This window comes from Falco punctatus (genome assembly GCF_963210335.1).
Source record: "Falco punctatus genome assembly, chromosome: Z".
Classification (NCBI taxonomy): Eukaryota; Metazoa; Chordata; class Aves; order Falconiformes; family Falconidae; genus Falco; species Falco punctatus.
Window position 1 is genome coordinate 3,123,141 of NC_137586.1, and position 24,523 is coordinate 3,147,663.

Genomic DNA, 24,523 nt, shown 5'->3' on the forward strand with positions numbered 1-24,523 from the left:
GTATCCGAATGCTCCCTGCTGCCTGCTGGGCTCTTCCAGGGCAGGTGAACAAGTGCAGCTTCCTTCCAGCCCCAGGAGGACATCCAGGGGAGAGGTGTGAGGCCAACACATTGCAGGCTGCTTGGCAGAAACCCTGCAGCAGGAAGGGTGGGAGCACCTTTGCCACAGAATAGCCTCTGGCCTCGTGGTTAGGATGTGGCTTTGAAACCTCTCACAAGAAGAAAATTGAAAGTGGGTCTCTCACGTGCTGGGAGTGTGCTGTGTGGGTTGAGATGGGTGCTATCACTTTCTGCAAGTTTCTACCTCAGGAGATGGCAGACACGTTTGCTGCCCTTGTGATGAGCCCTTCGCAGGAGGATGCTACCAGCAGGAACTTCCAGAGCACAAACCAGAGGAACAGTTCAGGTCTGAACACAGCTGGATCTTTGTGTTCAGTGCCTGCTGAGAGAGTGAGGTCTTCCTGGGCATGCACAGCACAGTCACCAAGTCTGGGTGGTATGGACAGGGGACCTAAGAGGGATGGCAACAGGGGAGTTTAAGGTAAAGTCCTATAGAGTTGAGATTCCAATAGGATTCGGAGGCAGCTGCCTCCTATGCAGGAGTTTTCAGGAACATGAGTTTGGACTTTGATGCCTAAATTTTCTCCTTGGGATCCAAAAGCTCTTTTTGAGTCAGCTCATGCAAGCTAGATATCCAAGGCAGCTGGTGTACCGGGGGAATAATCTGGGTAAATCTCAAGAAGGGCACATGCTCAGCTGCCTCAGCCCCAGTTTCAGCACCAGATATATGCTAGGCTGCCTCTGAGAGCAGTTGCTAACCTCCCAACAAAGATGAAAATATGCATCTTATTTCCTGACACCATCTGCAGAAGCTCCTACCTCTACACTTCCACCACTGCAAGCCCTCAGCAGCTGATCGTGAACAGTTCCAACGTGCCCGTTTGTTTTGGATTCTGTTGAGGAACACAATGACCATGTGATAATTCCCACCATGTGTCAACTACTGATGTTTCACACCTCTCTTCCAGCTTTCTCTGAATGTCATGCTGCTTCTGTGCTCTGCCGCTAAGAAGCAGCTGCCTGTGAAGGTGCTTCCCATGGAAAGGCCAGTGTCCTCCACTGGCAGTACATGGAAGTAGGTACGGAGGAGAGGGCAGAAACAACAAAGGAGGAGAGTTGCATTCATATGCCCTGTGAGAGGAGATTCCCACAGTGTGTGGGGAAGGCTACACAAGTCTTCAAGGTCAGCTGTTTTGCTAGTTTTAATTTATTGCACCTGCAGACTTAGTGCTCTTGTAAAATATTACTGTTCTTGTTCCATCGCAAGGAGAACTGAAACACTAAGTGTTGGGAAGTCATCGCTGAGTTCGCTTTTTACATATTTACTGTTTCCTCGAAGTCATGAGACCCCAGAGGGAACACTTATTTCTTGTCTGTTTTTCTCTAGTAACGCTTGAATGCTTGACTTAGGCTGTCATGCGTGGGTGCTGATCCTCCCTCACATTACCACTGCTCTGAGAGGGTTGTGTACTGAGGTGCTGAGCGGCTTCTAATCCCTTGGATGAGGATGGAAGCGCTAATTGGTGAAAACAAATCTCAAATATCTCAAAGGAAGCATCCACACCCAAAAGGTAGTGTGTTCTTGTGAGCATGGGCTCCTGACTCATTTTTTTATGGGAACTTGGTATATAAAAAGATTAATATTATTTGCCTGCATCCCAGCAGGTTTCCAGGCTTTGAGATTGGTACATAAAAGTTACTTGAGACTTTGCAGAAAGCTTCCCCTTGATAACGAAATCAAAGGCACACTTTGAGGCAGTAGATGCAAAGCTGCAGTAACAATTAGAACTCTACAGCTTCCAGCCAGCCATGTAATATCTGCGATAGTTAAAATATTTTCCTCCTTCTATCTAGATGAAAAGCTTTGGGGGTTTTTAGTGCTAAAGAAGTGATCCAAAAATAGCCTCCTGGTTGGAGCGTTTGCATGGGCAGCAAGTTCTTGCTGTGCTTGTACCTAAATGCAGAGCTGAACCCGGAGTCGCCCGTGCCAGGGAGGTGCCTGGACACCTGGCTGCTGGCCGCTCGGGGAGGTGTTTCTCTCCTTTTTCACTCTATCAAACTTTGCTCGACAAGCCTTTTGCAGAAGCTGGGTGCCACTTCCAAGAAACGTTTTGTTTTTATTGAACTGCTCCTTTATCAAATATCCCAGACAGTTCTAGTTGCGGATGCCGTCTAAAATGGGGCAAGAAGTATCATTATCTTCACAAGCCTCTATTATTTTTTTTTAATAAAGGCGCAATAAACACCAGTTGCAGTGTGTAAGGATGGATCCCTGCGGTGTATCCCGGTCAGCTCTCTGAAGCGACGTGCTCCCTTCCCCTCATCCCGAGCTGCCACCTAGCTGCGGCCCGGGGCCCTGCTCCTTGGCCTGGGCTCAACCCGCCTCAGCGCTGTCTGCCCCCGGCTTTGCCTGGGGGGCTAACAAGGCCGCGGCCCCCCGCGGGGCGGGCTTCCCTGGGGGGAGAAGGCCCTTCCCCCGCAGCAGGGGACCCGCCGCCATTTTGCGGAAGTAGGCCCGGGGCTGCGGGAAGCCCCGCAGCGGCACCCGCCTGCCCTCACGCTCCGCACGCTCGCAGGAGGCCGCGGCCGGCCCGCAGGCACGTTTTCCCTGCCCGTCTCATGCCCGCACTCGGGCTGTGCCGCCCTCACCGGCCCCTCGTTGGCCCTACGCTCCCTCTGGCCGCCCCCCAGCCCGCGCTTCCGCGACGCTGCCTGGGCCAGATCCCGCCGGCGCTCTCGCGAGAGCGGGCGGCTCTCGCGGGGCTCTTGCGGCTCCCGGCATGCGCTGCTCTTCCTCTTCCCCGCCGCCGCCCTGAGGTGAGCAGCCATGGCAGGCGGGCAGCCGGCCCCATCCGGCCCCATCCTGCCCCATCCCGCACGGGGAGGCACTGAGGGGGCGAGGGCTCGGTCCGCCTCGCCGGACGCTCTCGGTATTTGCGGGGATGGCGCGGGGGGAGGGCGGGATGGCGATGGCGGAGTTCGGGGTGGCTGGCGACGGTGAGGTGGAGGCCGGTCCCGGGGAGAGGCCCTGGCTGCGGTGATGACTTTCTTAGGACACCTTTGGATCAAACTGTGAAAAGAAAGAGTAATTTCTGAGCAGTCCTTTCAGCTGGCTGTCGGCGGTAAGGGGAACGATGCAGGTTCTGTGTTAGAAGCTTCATATCGGTGTTTTTCTTAATTGTTTTTTTGCAGCTGAGCTCCCAGAATGGTGCGCTATTCGCTAGATCCGGAGAATCCCACGAAATGTGAGTTGTTTTTCGTGAGCCTTCGCCTAAGATGTTTCTAAAGCATTTGAGGTTTTAATTCAGAAAGTTGGTCTTCTTTCTCTGCAGCATGCAAGTCACGGGGATCCAACCTACGTGTGCATTTCAAGGTACGCTGTATGTGCATTGTAGGAAATGCAAATTGATTTGATACTTTTTTTTTGGTTTTGGGTTTTTGTCAGGATTTGTCTTTTACTCTTCTGTGTCATTACATAGATTATGGCCCACGTTTGCTTTAGCTGCTTGTAATGATTGTTTTCATCCCCAGGATCAAAACCAAGATGATGTGTTGTAAAGAGCTTTCTGTCCAATATAGATAATATGATATACAGTGCGAAAATAGTTGCAGTGAATTTAGTAGGAGGAATAGGGCCAATGTTAGATGAGAGATTTTTCTAATTTGTCGAACTCTGTCTTTTTGATTGGTTGGAAGGAACATCGGTTTTGTCTGATTGTGCTGCCTTTCAGCATGACGAGGGAGGTGGGTAGTGTGTGGTGTGAGGGTTTCTCTGGGAAAGGTGTAGCTTGAATTCAGGACACGTTGAGGGAAGCACAAAACCAGAGCTAAGCAGATGCCTTTCTGCTAGGTGGTATATAACGCAGGTGGAAAGAGATTTCACTTATTTTGGTTAGTTCTCTTTTAACAATTGGGTAGGATTATAATTACTCTCTGGCTTTTGCATTCATTGTGCTGTTCTTCTCTGATTTTTCTTTCTGAGCCTTTTCTCTCCCCTATATAATTCTCGTGCAGAGATAGTTAGATTGTGTGTACTTTGCTTTTACAGCTTGTTTTCTCATTGCTTCCTCTGAGGTGCCATATGTGACATTTAGAAGGAATTTATCCTTCAGGCTCACGCTTTTTTGGATTAGCAACCAAAGCAGAGCTACAAAAAGTATAAATACTTAAAGTTCTTAGTTTTTCTCGTTGGAAAGATACAGCTGTTGGGTAAAAAAAGAATGAAGACATGCTGAGGGTTAGAAAAGTAGGTAACAAAAAAGAAAAATGCTGTTATTCTTCATTCTTTAGATTTATTTTTTCTGCGAGTGCTTCTTTTAAACTGAGTTTGTAGCAAAAAGAATAGGATCCAAGGAAGAGAGAGGAGCGCTTTGCTCACGTTGTAACTTGGAGAGATGTGTTAAGAAGAACTTGGCTGTGGTCTGTGTTGCTAGAATACTCGAGAGACCGCCCAGGCCATCAAGGGCATGCACATCCGCAAGGCCACCAAGTACCTGAAGGATGTCACCCTGAAGAAGCAGTGTGTTCCTTTCCGTCGCTACAATGGGGGAGTCGGTAGATGTGCCCAGGTGAGGTCCGAGGTGAAAATGTGAGATGGATGGTGTGACTGCTTAAGAGAAAGATGATGATGAGATGGTGTGGAGAGTAGCCTCATCATCGATGATAAAGTATTAAATTGTAAGGAAGAAAGAGTACCCTTAATTCCAGTGCAGCAAGCATTGCATCTACTTGAGCATCAAGTTATTGATCAAATTTAATTATTTTGGTATGCAGCCTTAATAAAAGGGGATGTAACGCATGTTAACGGTGTGTAAAGGGTAAGTTGTGTTGTACAGGGACAAAACCCAAACTCTTTTTGCAGGCCAAGCAGTGGGGCTGGACACAGGGACGCTGGCCCAAGAAAAGCGCCGAGTTCTTGCTGCACATGCTCAAAAACGCAGAGAGCAATGCTGAGCTCAAGGTAGGCTGCGTAGACGTTATTAAATGTAAGGAGTTGGTGTCATGCTATGTCTCGGCACTCCAGACTCGAAGTCTCTGATGTGGAAGGCCAGATAAGGCCTGCTTTGTGTTTGAAGTGTGAATTGTATAAGGTGTACCGTTGGTGTGTGTGTGTGGGTTGAGTTAAAATGTGAGTAATAATTTATCACAGGTAGCTAGTTTGTGTGTGGTTATCAACTGTTTAGAATAAATGTGGTTTAGAGCTCTTCAAACCCACAAACAAAGTGAAATCTATGGACTCTTGGGTCAGTTTGTATCTTTGTAATACACTTGGTGCTTAACTTGATGACTTTGATGGCAGTGATGACTTACCTTAGGACACCTTTGGAATAACCATGAAAAGATCGTTCCTTCTGAGCCATTGGCATCATAGAAAGTTCGTTGTGAAATGGGGAAGGGTGGCCTGTGGTTCCTCTGACTCCCGCCATGCTCAGCTGCTTTATTTGCCAGGGGTTGCTATTTACTTTTTTGTTTATTTTGTATTTGAAAACCACGAGTTTGATTTCCCTCTGTCCTGTAGGGTCTTGATGTGGATTCTCTGGTCATTGAGCACATCCAGGTCAACAAGGCTCCCAAAATGCGCCGACGCACCTACAGAGCCCATGGTAGGATCAACCCCTACATGAGCTCTCCCTGCCACATCGAGATGATCCTCACTGAGAAGGAGCAGATTGTTCCCAAGCCAGAGGAAGAAGTTGCTCAAAAGAAAAAGGTGCCAAGCGTTGTATCCTTAGTCCTCTTTAGTGTCACCACCAAGAAATCTGAGTGTTCATTAGTAACTGCACTTTTCAACTGGAAAGGTTGCTGTGATGACTATCTTAGGACACCTTTGGAATACCCATGAAAAAAATTAAGTTATTTCTGAGCAACCTCAATATTTATTGTAAAAAAAACCTTGAACTCGAGGGTGAGGGGAAACAGCCCTTGGTGATGTATATCGCCCAGCTGGTTTGTTCTGCCCTCCCTCAGGGCAGTCTGTTGGTCCCTTTTTGTGTAGAGGTGTGAACTGTTAGGATAAAATTTGAGTTGACCGCCTGTAAGCAACGCAGTACTTATAAGGCGACTGACTTATATGTGAGGGTGATCATTTTGCAAACAGGCGAAAAAATTTCCAGCAATTCCTGGTACTTCGTTAGAAAGATGCCTGTAAGCTTGGTTGTAGGGCATTCTGGGAAGGCGTAGATGTAATGCTGTTCTGTTGCTTGTTTTTCAGATATCCCAGAAAAAGCTGAAGAAGCAAAAGCTCATGGCTCGGGAATAAATCTGCTACAAGAGGTGTACATAAATAAAAGTAAAAAATAAAAAATTTACAGTGTGCATTCTGCTTTGTCGAGGTGCTTGCTGGCGGTGGTGCCGGCGGCCCGGCTGGGTTCGGGACCACCGGCGCCCCATGCAGGGCGCGGCGGGCGGGGGAGGTGTGTAGCGGCACCGCGTGGGCTGCGGCGGTGAACCGAGAGGGTTTCAGACGCGGCGGGCAGTTCGTCCGCGGGGCCCTGCGGCCGAGGCGTCACATGAGGGACGTGACGCACGTCCCGCCGCCTCCCATTGGCGGCCAGGCCGGCCGGAAGCGGGGAGGGACGTTTCCGGTGCGGCGGAGGAGGCTGCGGCAGCCGGTAACGGCGCTGGGTCGCTGCCGAGTTAGGTGAGTGCGGGGCGGCGCGGCCTTCGTGCTCTCCGGGGGGGCCGGGCTGCGGCCCCAGGGCCCCTCCGTGCTCTGTCGGTGCCCGGGCACTGCTGCCCGGCTGGAGGCGGCCGCCGGGCGGCCTCGCCTCGCCGTTCGCTGTCCCTCTCTGTGGCCGGAGCGGCTCCGTTAACCGGGAGCGGCCGGGGCAAGGCCCGCAGTATCGCGGCTTACGCTGCGGTGTGGGGCATGTCAGTGTCAGCGCGCGTTTGAGGGAACCTCACCGATTCGGAAGATCTCTGCGCTCCGGCCTTTGTGTCACCGGGAGGGGGAAGCGCCGCCGCTGGTGTCGTTTACCGTACCCCGGGGAGCAGGCCCGGCTGCTGGGGAAGGTTCTAGCCTCAACGCTGGCCTGCAGGGAAGCTGAACTGGAATTATTACATAAATCGGCCCTTTTAGACTAGGTCATCTTTTATGAAGAGGAAAAAAAGCCAAAACCAAACCCTTTTGTGTTTGTAGCCTTTTTTCCCCCCTGATTCCATAATAATTGACTAACGAGCGAGTGAAACATGGCAAACAAAGACCAAACCTGCTTAAATTTGCTGTCATGCGTGTTCTCTCTGCTGACCCTCACATGTGGTGGCTCACAGAGATAAACAAAAGCTTGTATCACAAAGAAATAAGCTTGCTATTAAAATGTGACCATTTGCCCTTTTACTCTTTAATTTTTTTTCTTCCTCCCTCCAAAAACTGACTCCTTGCTAACCAGGCAACAAAGCATTGCGAAATCACACAAGAAAATCATAAATTATATTTGACTATATTAATACTCAGTTGTTCCACAGAGCCTGGGGCTAAAAAATCTTTAGGATAGTCTAAAAAATCCCAAACCCTGAAACTCCGATCCCAAACGAATGTGTCTTCGTTCTCCATCCCGGAAAGCTTTTGTTTTGCTTGTTAACGTAAGAATTCAGATGTCAGCAGCCCAGAAAGGAGGAATGTGAAGGGCAAAGTTGCACTGTGCAGCAGAGTGTATCTAATTTATTGCTCATCAGCACTGAAAGTCACAGCTCTAATCCTACCTAATTCCTCTCCCAGTTGCAACTTTCTGCCCCTGTGCCTTGGTTTTCAGGTTATTTTTTTCCTCAGTCTTCAGGCTGCCGTTTTTGAAGACTTCTGGTTTTGGGAAAGAGGGAGGACTAATTTTCTAATAGTTTGGCCAATTTTCTGGGATTGGTGTGGGATCAAGTGATTCCTCCCTCGCAGGAGGAAGGAAGTCACCCATATTCTCCTTTTCTCAAATCCTGACTAGGATTCTCTTCCCCCCTCCCACAGCCCTGCCCTTCAGTGGTAGCAGGGCATTAGGTGGAGTCCTGCCATTCCATTTCAGCTTAAATAAACAGGAATGAGAAAAATAAACTTTTTGGAGCCTCTGTTATAGTGTAGTAAGAACTGGGCTAACATCTGCAGCTTACTGCTTAAACTGTTTTTGTGTGATTTAAGTAAAAATGCTTATTTATTAACTTGGTTTTCTGAGTTCCTGCTGTAGGACTGACAAGTTCATAGCAAACTCCTCTTTTGTTAAAATGTCAACAATGTTTCGTTTGTTCAGGACTTAAAACACTGGACCACACAGCATTTTTGAAACTTTAACAGTTAATATATATTGAAAGAATCTTTCATGTTTGAATATCAACTGCAATCTATATTCATTATTTAAGTCTGTTTTCTTAGCTCATGGAACACAAACACTGTCATCCTAATTTGTTGGTTTGTTTCCCTCGCCAGCTTTGTGGCAGAACAAAAGGAAGCCATGGTGTGCATTCCCTGTATTGTCATTCCAGTTCTCCTCTGGGTCTACAAGAAATTCCTTGAGCCGTATATCTATCCTGTTATTGCACCTTTCATTAAGCGTGTATGGCCCAAGAAAGCTGTGCAAGAAACAACAGCCACAAAACAAGGTCGAGGCAGCAGCACTGGAAACCCACAGGCACCTTCAGCCATGAAAAGAGATCAGGAGGACAAACTTGCCGGTTATAAAGTAAGATTAATGCATTTAGCTAATCAGGGAAACTCCAGATAAAGCACCCAGTAGTAGTTTGGCGTGGGCACCAAAACTGAGTAAATATTTGAGTGTTTTTACAGATGTTTTTGTGGCTATTTTCTTATGAAAGGAAGTTGCTGGTACTAAGCCAGCAAGAAAGACTTCAAGACAGCTTCTGGTAGGTCATGGAAGGATAGGGAATTGCACCTCTTTGCTGGAACAGTTAATTTCTGGGTTTTTTTGAATGACTGGCTGTCCTTTCAGAGAAGGAAGCAGTCAAGTAATTGGTACATCACACCAGATATGTGAAACAGGATTAAAAAAAACCCAACCACTCTTCAGCCAGCTCTGCCACTCATAATAGCGAAAAATGTTTGGTGTGTGTAGAGAGTGCATTTACTATTTATCTCTTCTAACAAAATGCAAAGATTTGTGTATGTTGTCTCTGCCCTCATCCCCCTGCCCTGCCCTAAAGCATTATGTGTAAATCTAGAGAGACACCACTGCCTTGGCTCTCGCTGCAGATTTCTTCATAGATCTTCACTGGCCTGGCTTCTAAAAGTCATTTTCAGTTGTTAACTGTTTTGGCTACAAAGTCCTTTTTTGACATCCCATGAATGACGCTGTCTTTTATTTGCAGTTTGAAAGCAATGGTGTTGCAAATGGAACTGCCGCAAAGAGATCCACAGAAGTTCCTGAAAAGAAAACGGATTAAAGGAATTCATTCCTAAGGATTTTATTCCCTTGTGTCCAGTATGAACTGGTGATATTTCTCTCACTTTGGGACTTTTTTCTTTGCACATTTTAGTTGAATAAAAACCCTTATCACTTGCAGGAGAGGCTCTCTTTTGCCACTAAAATGGCAGCTAGCACATTTCTTAATTTAAAATATTTGAAAACTAAAGTTCTTTATTTTCCTCACTGGAACTACTTTTCACCTATAACCTATTTGGTGTGATTAGAGTTTAGGTTAAATAACTTATGAGTAAATCTAGCTTTGGAAAGTGAATGTATTTTAGCATCTTAGTTTCACTGCTAGTGCAATACTTCAGGCTTTCAGCTTAGAAACTATAGCTGTTCTTGACCTTGCTAAAGAACTACAAATTGCATTGTGGCAATGTAAGCATCATGTTTAAAGTATGAAGAGTTTAGATTTTTCATGTCAAATCTGTGGATGAGCTAAAGGAGTTATGCTATATGCAAAATTCACTTAGCTTACTAAAAGCAGAAAGATTTGATTTGATACTTCCATTAATTATTTTCTTTGAAAACATTGTGCCTTTCTTTCCTGAAGAGGAGCAGCAGGGGCATGATGCAAGAGAACTGTTGCTTTATATTCTGTTGTGGTGGTTTAAAATGGTGCGGCTGTGTCTTTAAAAAAACCCGACAACCTAACTACAATCTCTTTAACATGCTTGTGGAATTTGAATTATAATAAACTGGGATTTTATGTAAAAATAAGTTGCTTCATATGATGGTTCTTAGGCTTCTGAGCTGTAAATATTTAAAGTGGTAGCAAAATATTTGAAAACCTGTTGACTGGCACCTGGCAGAAGGAGATCGTAAAACTGCTGACTTCATGATAAAGTGAATTTGGCAGGTCCAGCTTTGCTTATCTCCTGAGATGATGCACCCTGGTACAGACTTGCATCCCAACATGACAGTGCAGTTGTGAAGGGTTTTACATGTCCCTGTGCTTAGTAAGGATTAGAAGTGATAATTCCTGCTTTCCCCTCTCTGCCAAAGCAGAACACTCCTTGCAAGATTCAAACCAAAATTCTGTACTGCTATTTAAGATAGATAATTTTCCCAAAAGTCATACCTGTCTATACATGCAGTCCTTGAACCGTCACTGAGGGCTGGTCTTCATGGTCTTCACATGGTCTTGTGACTGTTTTCTCCTACATGATAATTAATTATTCCAAAGACTTGCTCAATGCCCACCAGACACTTTTCGTGAGGTGTAGTGTTTCCTTCCCTGACCTGGTTTTGTCAGGTCTGGCGTGAATCCATCTGCAATGTTCACTGCTGGGTATCAGGCCCTGGTTGCTACAAGTGTTACCTCTGTCATGAGCTGAATCAGAGAAAACTCCTTGTAAAGTGTTGCCTAATACTGTTTGCTCTCCCTTAATGTGATGGCTATTAGGAAGTGAATTTGGTATGGCTGTTGGACCAGCTTTTGCATCATCCTTGGAACATAATCCCCCATCTGATCAGTGTGTCACAGATAGAGCTTTCTCCTAGATTGGTGAAGCACCTACCCTTTGTGATATTAAAACGTGGTTTTATTATTCTGAGCATGCACACATGGTATAATTCATACAATAAAAGATAACAATACTAACTTTGCACTCCTCCTGTAACTTTTCACGGATGTTGTGTGGATCGTGTAGTAGAGAAGACAGGGATTGGAAAGCAGAAGTGAAGGAAAGAGGCCATGCTAGTTTATGATTGGTTTTGTCTCTGTTCACCCATATTGTTGCGCTAAATCCTGCCCTATCCATCAGAACTTCATCTGGGAAAAGGTGGATGTAATTGTTGCTGTCATGGGTTGGTTTTCTAAACCAATAAATCCTCACCTCACCCCAAACAATAAATTCCTCTGCTAACACTACTGTCAAAGTTCATGCTCTGAATCTGAAAGCTGGGAACTTCTAAGGCTCTGAAATCACCTTGCAATGAGAAAGGAGTAAACCACCAGAGAAAGTCACTCCGGAATGAGGTCATGCATGGCATCTTTCAGATAGCTATAGAAATGAAGATTTCTTGCAGCTCTGCAGCTGAATCTACGTATGCGTTCTTACATTGCTGAAAAGATTGTCCCTTCTGCTGTGCTTCCTGTCCCAGGGCAGGTAGCTTTAGCTGGTGTTTTAAAATGTTGGGCTTCTCATAAACAGGCCCAAGTTCTGGAGTCTTCTATTCACTTCTCACAGCTGTGAACATGACAAAAAGTAGAGCGAGAGCTGTACTGTGGTTCCTTTAATTTGTAAATTTATGCAGTCAGTTTATAAAGTGTACATAATTATTTTGAATTATTTAAGATATACAAGGAAATGCTTCAGACAGTAACGTGGAAGACAAACTGTATAGTAAATTAGACTGCAGGCTGCACTAGGCTTCTACCTGTGTGCCAGCACCGTATTTAAACACCAGGCTTACTGAAAAGACTGCAAAAAGCAAACCAGGCAAATAATGCAAGTAAAATTATACCTCTGTGCTTTCTGGAATGGTGTTTCAGTACTTGTCTGAGCTGCAGTTATACGCTAAGGTGAATAATCTACATCACAAAACTTCCCTGAATGAGGCACTTCATGGTAAATTCTGGCAGGAGATTTGTATTGCAGCTTTTCTGTTTGTATTCTTTTCCAAGATTAGGTCTGATTCACAGGTCCAAAACCAGATTTTAGTGACTAAATATTCTTTATTGTCGGTGCCGGGTGTACGGGGGATCCTTCCACCAATCGTACACACCCAGAGGGGCAGATTAACTTATATTTATATAATGAAACAATGAATATTCCATTAACGCCTATACATATTCATTACCTGAACCCGCCTACCCTCACTTCGTATGCTAATTAGCTTATCAGTCTTTCACACTTGCGCAGATTCTTCCAAAAATGGTGGGCCGGGGTCTTTAGAATGTGGGCAGTGGTCTATGGGAGGAAGGCCGTAGGTCTTCCTCATGGTGTACTTTTCACCTTAGGTCTCAAAAGTGATGAGTTGGCAGACTTGTAGAAATCTTTCCCAGGGTTTTTACATCCAGCTGTCCCGTTATCTCCTTGGTAGGGCAGCTTGCTTTGCAGATAAGGAGGACAGCTCCCCTTGCAGAGATTTGCAACTTTCTTGCCAGAACAGTCTATATGATCTTTCAGACATTTTAACCCTTTTGTCGCTATACAATTACAAGCTTATTTATGCATTAAAATGAATATTGGTTTATGAATACAAACTTGACCATATTATTTACAGCTTATTCACATCAGGTCAGTAATTCTACTGTGTTGTGAATAGTGAAAAATCGGGTGAAAGCAAAAGAACTGCCTGAGCCTGGGCAGGGAGATCATCTGCTGGGATGCAAAGAATTGCACAAGGCCTTGTTCAAGAAAAAGAAGCAGACAGAAATTAAGGAAATCCCTATGTAAGAAAATGAAGTATATAAAGTAAATGCAATTTTAACTAAGAAAATTTCCATGTGTTTGTTACTCGTTAAAAGCAAGTAACAAGGTGCAAAAGGGCTTAGGCATCTAATGATGGCAGGTAGTTATCTACCAGAATTTACAAGACCGAGTAGCAGCTTCGTGTACACTGAAGACTTAGAAAATTGCAGAGTAGGCATCCTCAGGGGCCAAAGTACTGCAGATCTAGTCCTAGGATCTTCAGCATTAATGCTGTCTGGTTTTGTTTAAATACTATTGAGGAAGAATGAAGAAATTGGTATGTAAAAATATTTGAAAAATTATCATTGAAATCTAATTTAAATATTTTTTCTTTATGGGAAGGTCTAAATGTGATGTGTGTTGGTTTGCAGAGGTAGCTGGATGGCAAGGACTTAAAAAATTGAAATACATCTTTAAAAAACAGCAACTACATGCAAAATATTTTTAAATAAAAGCTGAGAAAGTTTTATGTTGCTGATCATTTCAATGGGCCTGATTCTGCAAGCAAAGGCAATTCTGGCAAGTTAAATAGAACATGTTCAAGCCTCTAAGGATGTCTAAACTGATAATGAATTCTGCACAAAATGATCTTTATGTAAATGTGTTTGTAGAGCACAATTGAATTCTATCCACAAAGTTGATCTAATGACAGCAATATGCTGTTATTACCCAAATGTAGCAATCAAGCCCCAGGCTGTTGGGCATGCTGCTGAGGTTCAGTTCTCGGAGTCATTCCTTCTTGGCTTCTGTACAATGCAGAACATTACTGCTGAAAGAACAGTCTTTTCAGAGGCTGCAGGTAAAGGAAATGAAATTTAATTCAGATTTAGATTAACTAAATCTGCCTTCAATGAGAACTAATTCTGTTTCATTAAACTGTCTAAGACATGAAAGAAGGGATTATCTTTCTTGTGCAGTTTTCTTGATTGATAGAACATGCTTACTGAACCAAAGCATATTTTGGGTTTCATAGACTGGTGTTATTTTTGCCTTTCAGTGAACACAACCGCAGTAGTTTAATTGAAATGGTCTAGAAGACCATGTTTACCACAGTGATTCTCTTGCTTTGGAAACCTTTTTTAGATCATGGTGCTGTAGTTCTCTTTCACTGTTGTATTTGAAACATGAATTCTTTGAAATGCTGTGAATAGATATATTGATATGTAGCTAGATGTAGCAATGCTTGTGTTTTCCATGAGGACGGTTTTTCAACTCCTGTTCTGTGCATACAATCCTACCTCTTTTGTAGCCGCTCTTGACCGTGTGCCATTCTATTGCCGTGGCAGCCTGAATCGCTGTATGGACATGAGGCCAAACCCTATCCCAAGATTTTTGCTTTGAAGTGCTTATACCCCACCTCTATACCTGTGTGGTTTGCTTGCCCAGCCTGGTTATGGGCTCCTGTGAGAGTGTGGATGCCTGTTTGGTGTCACAAACGGTGAGAACGGGATTATGCTCAGGACTAATTATATCGGGAAGGGCTTCCCTTTTGAAGGAACCATCGGGTACTTATAGAACTAGTTACCGACGGCACAAAAATACTTCAGAGATGGAGGTTACCAGAAGCACAAGCAATGCGCTAAGCAGGCCCGTGCCGGTAAATCCTCCTTCTCCAGTTACCTCACGCCTCACTGACTGAAACGGCGTGCCGCAGGGGCTGCGGTATGCAGCTCATGTCGCCAGCCTTCCCGGGAGAACCCTTCTACCGGCGGGAGGCCGCCCACGGTGGAGCGGGGCCGGCAGCTGAGCCGCCTCATGGCGGACTGCACTTCCCGGCGTGCCCCGCGGCGGAGCCCGCCCTCAGCCCTGCCGGCGCGGCGCGCCTGCGCCCTGCGGCGCGTTGGCGACGTGGAAGGCGGGCGGGGGCCGTCGGCAGCGCCCCCACGGCGTGCGGCTGGGAGCGGGCCTGCTGAGGGGAACGGGTAGGGCGGCCCCGCGGCGGGAGCTGTCCCGGTTCGGCGGGCCGGGACCCCCGTACCGGCCGCCTCCTGCCGAACGGCGTTGTGGTGCGGCGCTGCGTGACGGGGTAAGCGGGGGCCGCGGCGGTACCTGTGGGCCCGCCCCGCTGAGGCGGGGGGCGGCCGGGCGGTCGGTGAGCGGGCGTACCTCCGCGGCTCTGCCCCGGCCCCCCTCAGCGCCGGCTCGGGCGGCTGCCGCACGCCCCTGAGCGTCCCGGTTGTCCCCTTGTCCCGATCCCCCCCGCCCTCCCCCCGTTACCTCATGGCTCGGCCCCGTATCGCGATAGAGGGGTGCTGTTGTGCTGTAACTCTCAGAACTGTCGCAGCGGGTTGTTCCTGGGGCTCTGCCGGGGCCCCGGCCCCGCTGTGTCCCTGCCTGGGCCGGGGGCTGCGGCCTCCCGCCGCCCGCTGTCAGGCTCTCGGGGGTCCCAGTAGGGCCCCGAGATGTGCCCGCCGCCCCTTCACAGGCGGTCAGAACCTGACCGAGAGAGGATCGTACCTCTCTTCCTTGTTCTGTACGCTTAATGACATTTATTATTAATGAAAAGACTAGAAAATATCTTATTTTCCCTTCTGCTTTGGTAAACCGGGGTGGTTTTGTAGTGCTGGGTGGTTGCTGCAGTGTAACGGGTCTGCTCAGGCTCTCGCTGCCTCCAGGTTGCTCTTGGCAGCTTGTTTTCATACTTCCAAAGCAGAGGGTTTAGCGAGAGTAGGAAATACTTTGTTTAAAAAGAGGATTTTTATCTTATCTTAATTGACATCAGGTTTTGTCTTGTGTGCTTTTGTGCCAAAGACTTTTTATTTATTACTTTTTTAATCTTTTGTGCTGGGCATAGCCAGTTCGTCAGGCTGTAATCTCATTTCTTTCATTGCAGGTGCCATTATCCCATGCTGGGCTGCAATTATGGTCATTTGAGGTATTTGTAGAAGTAAGTAGACAGTTAATATTTCCTGCATTGAGTGCTTTCTGAGTGCAGGGCAGTGGGAAGAAGCTGCTGAGTGGTTGGGTCCCGTTTCCTAATGCAGGTCGCTGGGTTGTGCAATCCCCCACTTTGTCAATTCCCAAGTAAAAACTGTTGAAGTTGATCTGGTTGGGGTGACTTTAAAAGTGTTGGTGTTCCTCAGATGGCCAGCAGCTCAAGGCTGCCACCTGTCCTCCCCTTGGGCTGTTTCCTCTCTTCGTGCTGTAGCTGCATCATCAGAAGCCCGTGGGCAGCCTAGGGAGCAATGGACCCTACTCAGCACTCTCGCCTGGCTGAAGCAACCATCAGCTCCTTCTCTTCCAGTCCTATGCTGATGTTTTACTAGGACAGCTTCTAACACGTAGTGTTTTGTGATAAATTCAGTAGACAACTATTTGTAACAAATTAATACTAGTCTTTAGATGGCTCTGCTGCTTCCACTGATTTTTACCAGATGAATAGGAAGGTCCCAGGGTGTTTCTAACATGCTGATGACTGACAAGATACTAAAAGTAAATTCTGATGATAACAGTATTTCTTCAAAGTGTATTCTCTAGAGTGGAAAGCCTGTTGCGCCTTAGAGGAATTGCACACTTTGGCAAGTGTAATTTCATTTGCAGTAGACCCTGGAGGTAGGCAATATAAATCATGATGTGCAATATAATATAAAACTAGGGATACATACAAAACAGATTTACCCTTATGTACAACATGCATTTTTTATGTTGTAGATAAATTTCTAGCAGTAGGCAACATTTAAAGCAGAGACAAATGGCTCAGTTGTAAAAATACACATAATGCCCAATTGTGGGAAGAGTACAGATGCCAGAATAATTGTATAACTATTGAAATATAGTGAAGTATACCAGTATTTAAAAAAAATGCAGACCTTCTAATGAGCATCTAAGTATTAAAAGGTAGTTGAATTCTTCTTTTTGAAACGTCACTTTGGACATTAGGCAAGTTTTATTTATGTCTGAGAGTGAAATGGGGAGAAAATCTCAAATAGGTGTAAGAGTAATCTTAAAATTCCTTCCATAATGAGATAACTATACCAAAGCTAGCTACTTGGATTATTAAATTGTGCTAGGTTTAGCATAACTTGTGTTATAGCCAACTCAGCTGCCCATTTTAATTATGGTAGTAACTGAGTTACTATGAATTGATTTTTAGAGAGTTATACAGATGATTAAAAAAAAGAGCAACAAATTCATCAATAATCATAAAATGTTTCCCTATTGAATAAAATTTCCAATGCTATAATCCATCTTAGATTATCAGGTAGTTTGTGTAAAATAGTGCTTTTGAAAACCATTGCTGTATTTGGGGTAATAAAAGTCTCTTTTTGGCCACTGGAAGAGGATCTGGTCAAACCAGTAGTATTGGTACTGATATGCAGTGTATTCTTAAGCTGTAAAGTCAGGTCTCAGTATGGGTTGTGCATATTCCTGGTTAGTCTTTCTTCCCCCCCCCCCCCCCCCCCCCCCCCCCCCCCCAGCTCTGTATTTCGTTGATTTTCCTGTTTAAAGTTAAAATTTGTTCTTTTCATTTTGTAGTCCCAATACAGCTGCCCTGCAGGCAGCAGGAATCTCACTAGTGAGGGCAAACAAAACCTCTAAAGAAATATCTGCCCGCTGCAAAGAACAGGACAAGTATTTGAATTTTTAGTTCTCGAAACTTTTAAAAAATGTTATACACGTGTCATGGTTATTTAACAGGTGGAGAAAAGTTGAGCCTTTTACACAGAAATATAAGGTGTGTGTGACCCAGCGTTCTTCTCTTCTAATGGTGTTTTGCTAACCAGATTAAAGAAATTATTCTTGCATGTATTAGAAACCATTTGTGGTGTTTGAGTTCTGACTTCTGCTTGGGACACAGGAGTGTAAGAGTAAGGATAGAAGTAATATGTTTCGTTTTTTTAATTGCCCCCACACCACCTCTCCTTCCCTCTATGATAGGATGTATTTCTAAAACCAGTGCTGTCAATTCTACTTTCAAATTAGTAGGCTTCATGCAGTAATTATTTAATAAAATGTTATGACTGGAATTATATAGGAGGTCAGAGAAATGATCTTTATAGTTTTTGTAGCTTTAAGTTTTCTTAGTTCATGACATTAGAGGCCTTTGAACCTTCAGGGAGATTTGGCCACAAGTATCGTGTTACAGTGTGGGAGTGTAGCAGCATGAAAAATGGACAAAATGAAGGAGTTACCCAGGGGTCTTGTGAAATTTTGTATTAATGAACTGGAGATATATTTTGTTGCATGTGTGTAAACCATGCAAAGAAGTACTGGAATGCAGTAGATGCTTATTTACCTGTGAAAGTGAAATAGCTCCCTGAACTTCATAATAGAAAGGTGTTTGTGGAATTCGTGTCCCATCAGCAAAAGCTCCTTCAAGAGATTTACTAAGTACCTGCTGTCTGGCCTCTGACAAAACATTGTGACTGAGGGGAGACGGGACAACCAACCTTAATATAAATTGTGTCAATTAATGGGTTTCTTACCCCACTTAACAACTATGTGCTTATGTAAGGGCTGATACGTGGTTGATGGAAACATGATAGTTCTGGGGTTTAGGTCTTCAAACAAGGTTATCGTTAGCCACAAGCATAGATTTACTTGTTGATGTCCAATGCTTTAATGTAACATTTTCATATTTTTGAGAACTGTGTATCAGGTGTTTTTGTTCTGGGGCAAAAGACTGGAATGGTAAGAAGGAATGGCGGTTTTACATCAGGCTTTTTTGGATCTGGTACAACTTGACAGAAAGACAGTTAGAGCAAGCCCCACCCCCTCTGCCATGAGTCAGTAGTTCCAGTTCAGGACAAGGCTGTGAAGGTGACTAGTTGTTATCTGAAATAAGATATTTTGAGATAAGTAAGCAGGTATCTCCTTTGGGATCAAAATTTATAGTAGATTTTATCACCACAACAGTAATTGTTGGTTAGTGATTATATGTTATTATAAAGAATGAAAGAACATGTGTGCTAGGTTCGTGAGATGACACTGAGAAAATTCTTAAGCTGTACATCTTGGTCTTACTTACAGAATTAATTTTTTCATTTTTTTGTCACCTCCCTTTCAGAACACTTTACTAAAAGTCAGCAAACTATGGGATTACCGTCGGGTGAAATGGCAAAGACAGAGGTGATTTATAGCATCTCTTGTTGAGCAGTTTGGTCAATGACCACAGTGTCTGGGCTTGCTCACATCTGATTTCTTCTGCTTGAAATACACTACCTAAGAAGGTCTTGAAAAGCTCCTTTTTCAGCTGTGAGCAGGACAAGTGCCCTGTAGGTGGGATGTAAAGTAAGCAGATTGTGCCCTTCACAATTAGGCTTTTATTGACAATTGGCTCCCACATAAAATGCATGTTGAAAAGGAACTGGAACAGAAAACATAGTATATCATCAGTAGTTTTTTCAGCTGCTGTTTGCCTTCCCTATGAGAGGCCTTCTTTGCCTGCAGTAAATCTATCAAGATTAATCACTTCTGCTGTGTGCAAGACTCTAGGCTTCAGTGGAACCTGTAAGACTGCACTAATGTCACTGCAGTGCTGCTTTGTTCAGGCACTTGCTATAGAAGAGGAAGGCACTAGAACAAGTTACCGGCCAGGAGGACCGAAAAAGATGCTGTGTTTGTTCACCATGCCAAGTAAACAGTGGAATAGTCAGATAATTGATGTTGAGAGATACCTAAAGACTTAAGATGGTGCTTTCTTTATTTTTCTTGTATTTAAGCATTTTGTGGACCATTTCATAATTGTATTGCATTTCTTATTGCTGTCAAAAGTACATCTGTCCTTAAAATGAGCTGTAAGGAAACATACTTTGGTACTTGGTAAATGGTTAGTGTGCTGTGCTGCTGCAAAAATATATTAAAGGATTGTAGATATGGCAGAGACTTTCATGCCCCCAGACAGTAGCCATCGGATTGGTAGAGTCTGAAAAATAATGGTTAGAGGAGAAATAGAGGATTTGACCAATATCTAGAAAGCTATGAAGGGTAGTGTTTGCCCTCAGGTTGCAAAGGTTCTTTAAAAGGTTGTATGTGATATTTTTTGCAAAAATATCTTGTCTGTCTCCTGCTTTGCACAAGAACTTTTTTTCTTGTGGTGGTTTTGTGTGTTTTGTTTTTTTTTTTAATTTTTTGGTGCTTGTATGTGGCTGAACACTTTCATTGTGGAAGAGAGGTGTGAGTAAAGGGGCTTAGAGGAAGGAGTGCACCACATACGCAGTAGGAAAGGTGAGGAAAATTGTAAATGGGGACAGTGAAAAGTGAAATGAGCAGAACAGTCTTTACTGCGTAATTCATTAACTTAAAAACAGTAGGAAACATTTAAAATCTGTAGTCATGAAGAATGCATTTATTCCATTCTGAAATCTCTCTAGCTGCTTGGTTATATGTGGCTGGTGTAGAAGAGAAGGTGAATTCTTAGTAGTGGTTTGATTGCTTTTGATGGTTGCCAGGCATTTAGTTATTCCTGAAATATTTTGACTGATTAACATCCTTTAGAAACAAAGGTTATTTTGGTGCTTTTCTCTGATGAAAAATGGCAAAATTCCTGAATTATGAGGATTGTTGAGATTTTAATTTTTTTTTTCCCTAAGTATCCCTTTTACAGTCTTGAATTCTTACTGGTATGTATTTCTGCATCATTAGGTTTGTTTAGTAAAATTTTGCCAATTTAATTGGTAACACCAATTCGGATGCTTTCGTACCTCCTTTTGGACTGTGTGTGAAGTTTAATGGAATCTCTTGGTGTGAGTGAAATATTTATATAACTGCTTTTGTCTTTGAAGAAAGATCAAATCACATTTCTTGGTTCTGTTTTTTGTTTATTTTTTTAGCCTCACTAACAGCACCAAAACAATTCCCCAAGCAGTGCAAGTGAGTAAACAATACGCTAGGAAAACTGGAAAGCCATCCTTACTAAAGGAGCTTTGTCACTTTGCTTTTCAGATGTGTAAGTGCACGCTTTGAAGAGCTAACTTAAGTGTGATTTGAATTGTAAGGTCTACTTACTGTTTGTTGGCTTCTTTTCTGGAGGTGGGCAGAAAGTGACTAGAGATTATGTACGTAAGAGAAACTAGTTTTGCTACTGAAATAAAATCTCTTTAGTTTTACAGTATCGGTGCTCATTTCTACAGTTTAAGATCTGTTAGTCCTTTTCTGGTCCCCTTGGGTACGTGTGGTACCCAATTCACTTCTCTCTTGGAAAATTGTTCTGTACAGACACTGTAGGTATTTCTAGCAGCAATTATAGTTAACAATACAAAGATTCTGATTTTTTGATACAGTGAGGGTCCAGGTGACATAGTTTCTTTCGGCATGTTTTTATTTTCTTTTGTGTCCCAAGTGCTGCGTGGTGTTTACTGGCGGACAGAAATAACATCTCTTACGTCATGAATATTTTGCAGTCTTTGGGATGTGATGAAACATGGTACAGGTTTAGCCGCGTTGAGGTGCAGCGGGTGAAGATTAAAGCAGTACATGCAAGCACTTGCTCAAATCAGCTGGGACTTACTTGATCCGCTGTCTTTGGTTTGACTGCCTCCCTTTCAGTGTGCCTAGACATGTTTTGAGGTATTTCGTGCGTTGCATGGAAAATAGGAATATTTTAGTAGGAGTAAAATCTTGAATTTGGGAATAAGCTAGGACAGAACATTGAGACCGTGACAGAAACAGGCTAGTGAACTACACAAGCTGATTTGCTGGGAGCAGAAAGTTGAGGATCTTAAGGAAGGCAAAAGAAACAGGGCTTCTGGTTCACTGTAGCTTTCCCTGCTCTAGTAAGGCAGGATGAAACACATTAAATGAGTGTTTCCCATGAACAAACCTGAGGGCTCTGCACCTGCTTTAGACCACTAACTCTGGTCCTGCACATGAATATACATCTACAAGATGTAACTTAGGGTGTTTTGGTTTTTTTGACTGTTCTTTATCTGTGGGTACGATACCAGTTAAGTTGTGTAGGTATGTTGTGTATGATACTTAGTCCACAAAGGATTTGATCCTTAGGTGTAAGTGTTATTATAGTATGAATGAGTAGGCAGAATTTAAATATATTGTATGGACAGTAAAGTTCAGCTACTGGAGCTGTATAATACCTAATGTTAATATGTCTCCTGTCTTCTGCTGTGTAGAGAATTATATATGTAGTGCAGTAGCCTTGTAACTGCATGGGAAGTTTTATGTTAGGATTTTGTGGGACATTTTAATGTCTTATGGGTGAAAAATGGTCTGAAACTCACAGTTCTTGGATGCAAATAGGAATCAGCCAAAAACCTCAGTGTAGCAGCTTTGCTAATACTTGAATAAGCAGCATTACATCTCATATGTTCTCATCTTTACAGTGATATTGGCTGCTTTGCTTGAAAGGAAAATGATGTCCATTTGCCTTAGTTCATAAAGCAGCAAATTATAAAGGTAACCGAAGTGCTGTTATATATGGAAATGAAATTTTGTTAGGTTTTCAAATGTATAATAACATTACTTCTTTATTTATTTTCATATGGTTGTATTAAAGACTGACCTAGAGACCAGATCTCAGATGGCATGGGGAAAATCATCTGCATGACTGTCTCAAATTCTTACACTGTAAAGTACTCATTTAAAAAAACCCAAACAACTATATATAATCTTTATTATTCAGGTTGTCTGCAGACTCAGCCAGACAGTCATGGCAAGGATAGTTTTGGAAGGGGCGCTAGCTATACTGGATGGATTAGCAAAATGTCAGCATTGGCAATTATGTTGTGAGACCGGTAAGAGATTTAATACTTAATGGAACTATATACTTGTCTAAAATTATTTAAATAGAAAGCTTAGAGAGCATGACAGATGTTTTTCCCAAGTTCAACAGTACATAACACTGTACCTCGAGTTACGAGCTCAGACACAGCATATATGTGTTGCTGAACTGATTTTAACTTGAAGAGGGAAAATTACGTTCTTGTAAACATTGTTAATAATTAATACTAAAATCTCTTAGAAGGGACAGTAAACTTGGGATATATCTGCTCCTGGCTATTTGGGATTGGAATGAGTCCTGATGTGCAAAACAAACTCCCTTGTGTTTGCTGTGAAGCATCTGCTTCTGCATTGTGGAGCCAAGTTCTGGGACTGAACAGATGTTAGGTTTAATAGAGCATGACACTTGCAGACCAGGCTATAATTCTTTGGGGGTGTTCCCAGCTTAAAAGGAAAGAATTGTTGTTGGTAGAGGTAATAATACTGTGTTAAACTACATGACTTGTGATAAATTGTGTCTGTATATTTTTACCAAATAATTAGATTAATTGCTTTTCAGGAGAAGACTTAACTTTTTTTTTATGAACCATGCATTTACTTAGTGTATTTGAAAAAAATAAATTTCACTGGCAGTTTACTGCTGGGATTAGGACTGACTCTTTCTGGAGTGAAAGGGGATTTCCTGTTATTTGGTGTTTCTTGTGGCTATCCCGCTTCAGCACAGGAGGAAGCAGAATCTGTTTAACCTTGCCTTCTGAAGTGATTTTGGGATCCTCTGGAGCAGCTTTTCTGTGCAGCAGGGGCTGTAATGAAAGTCAGGTTTAGGGAAAATAATGGATAAGTAACGATTAGATACTTTTTAAGAAATACTGTGGTAATTGTGTTCCAAGTACTGACCAACTTGTTATGTTGTCTAAGACTTGAACCTCTACAGCCTTAACCAGTGTAGAATGTTAGAGGCACAGCAGTAGTACCTCTTAAAAGCAAAGGCAGCTGTTTCTAAAAGAAGCACATTTGCTATTTAATAGCATGTTTGAAAATGATTGAAGGTGGTGACTGGAATTTAATTTAGTATTATTTGATAGCATTTGTCTTGGAAATGTGTTGGAGATCATGGGTAACATGTAACCGTCAAAGTTAAAGCATTTGGGTTAATCTGTTACTGTTGTTAAAATACCAGGAAACTAAATGATTATTTTTTAAAAAATTTAATTATTTTTAGACATCTGTTCTATAGGATATTCGTGAATTCTGAACAAAAGACTAGTTTCTTCTGTCACCTGATAGCTGGAGTTCCTTAGAAATGCCTCATTTAAAGCTGGGCCTGTGATGGGTCAGGTTGTAGGAACTCAACGTGCTCAGACTGCGTCATGAAGTCACTTCAGAGTACTTCAGCACGTTTTGAGCTAACTCTTTTCATCGGGAACTTAGGTTAGTTTTATTACAACTATTGTATGTTTCTAAGTATGGTTGTCTACAATAGGTTTCTGTAGAACTTGCTGAGTTTTTCACTTTAGAGGAGTATAGTGAATATAATGTTCTTAGGAGAGGGAAAAAAACCCTCCTGGGATATAACAGAGAGAGAAAAATGTGCATGTTTATTTGATTGCTGTAAGATTTAGCTCACAAATGAGTAGAAGGCAAAGCTTGCAAAGTCCACATAGTTACTAACTAGTTCTACAAGTATTTAGGGCTCAAGCTAGCAACTGGATCCTTTTGACAGATCCCAATGGCTTGATGTTTATTTCATTTAGAAGAAAAAATAAATCTGCTAGTGTCTTATTTTTCGTGTCACTTTGAGGAAGTGCTGTGGAATTAAAAATGTTCTCTGCAGTTTGTAAGGAGCCAGCTGTGTGGTGAGGCTCAGGGAGAGCTCCCAAGGGGTTCTAGCTAGCCACTCTTTGCTCGAGACTACGGCTTTGGCCACAGAAGTGGGCACATTCTTGGGCAATGTGAATTTGACGCT

General features: G+C 43.5%; 3 protein-coding genes across 9 annotated transcripts in view; all 3 read left to right on the forward strand.

Moving 5' to 3' along the window:
* The first annotated feature begins 2,852 nt into the window (after positions 1-2,852).
* RPL17 (ribosomal protein L17) lies at positions 2,853-6,367 on the forward strand. Of its 2 annotated transcripts, none has more exons than XM_080371667.1 (7): positions 2,853-2,876; positions 3,252-3,304; positions 3,392-3,432; positions 4,493-4,627; positions 4,921-5,019; positions 5,578-5,769; positions 6,271-6,367. In XM_080371667.1, exons 2-7 carry the CDS (start codon positions 3,265-3,267, stop codon positions 6,316-6,318), a joined length of 555 nt encoding a protein of 184 aa, XP_080227793.1. In that variant the 5' UTR covers positions 2,853-2,876; positions 3,252-3,264; the 3' UTR covers positions 6,319-6,367. The 2 variants fall into 2 exon arrangements, with proteins under 2 accessions (XP_080227793.1, XP_080227792.1); XM_080371666.1 differs by having other exon boundaries at positions 2,867-2,989.
* A 222-nt stretch (positions 6,368-6,589) lies between these two features.
* LOC308056362 (UPF0729 protein C18orf32 homolog) lies at positions 6,590-11,336 on the forward strand. The gene is made up of 3 exons (XM_080371668.1): positions 6,590-6,699; positions 8,467-8,719; positions 9,363-11,336. The coding sequence occupies exons 2-3, from the start codon at positions 8,492-8,494 to the stop codon at positions 9,435-9,437; spliced, it is 303 nt and encodes a 100-aa protein (XP_080227794.1). The 5' UTR covers positions 6,590-6,699; positions 8,467-8,491; the 3' UTR covers positions 9,438-11,336.
* Positions 11,337-14,581: 3,245 nt separating this feature from the next.
* The window catches only part of DYM (dymeclin), a 219,545-nt gene continuing 209,603 nt past the window's right edge, over positions 14,582-24,523 (forward strand). Inside the window, exons 1-4 of one of the 6 annotated variants that reach the window (XM_080371551.1) lie at positions 14,621-14,908; positions 15,716-15,769; positions 22,161-22,233; positions 22,460-22,571. The gene's annotated coding sequence lies outside the window, so the exon portion shown is untranslated. Of the gene's footprint in view, positions 14,909-15,715; positions 15,770-22,160; positions 22,234-22,459; positions 22,572-24,523 lie in introns of all 6 variants that reach the window. The other 5 variants (XM_080371550.1, XM_080371554.1, XM_080371549.1 and 2 more) reach the window with 5 other exon arrangements.

Coding starts and splice junctions, on each gene's coding strand:
- RPL17 (XM_080371667.1), top strand. CDS start 3,265: ATGGTGCGCTATTCGCTAGATCCGGAGAATCCCACGAAAT. Junction 4,628..4,920: donor GAGTCGGTAGATGTGCCCAG/GTGAGGTCCGAG, acceptor CTCTTTTTGCAG/GCCAAGCAGTGGGGCTGGAC. Junction 5,770..6,270: donor AAGTTGCTCAAAAGAAAAAG/GTGCCAAGCGTT, acceptor CTTGTTTTTCAG/ATATCCCAGAAAAAGCTGAA.
- LOC308056362 (XM_080371668.1), top strand. CDS start 8,492: ATGGTGTGCATTCCCTGTATTGTCATTCCAGTTCTCCTCTGGGTCTAC. Junction 8,720..9,362: donor ACAAACTTGCCGGTTATAAA/GTAAGATTAATG, acceptor TTTTATTTGCAG/TTTGAAAGCAATGGTGTTGC.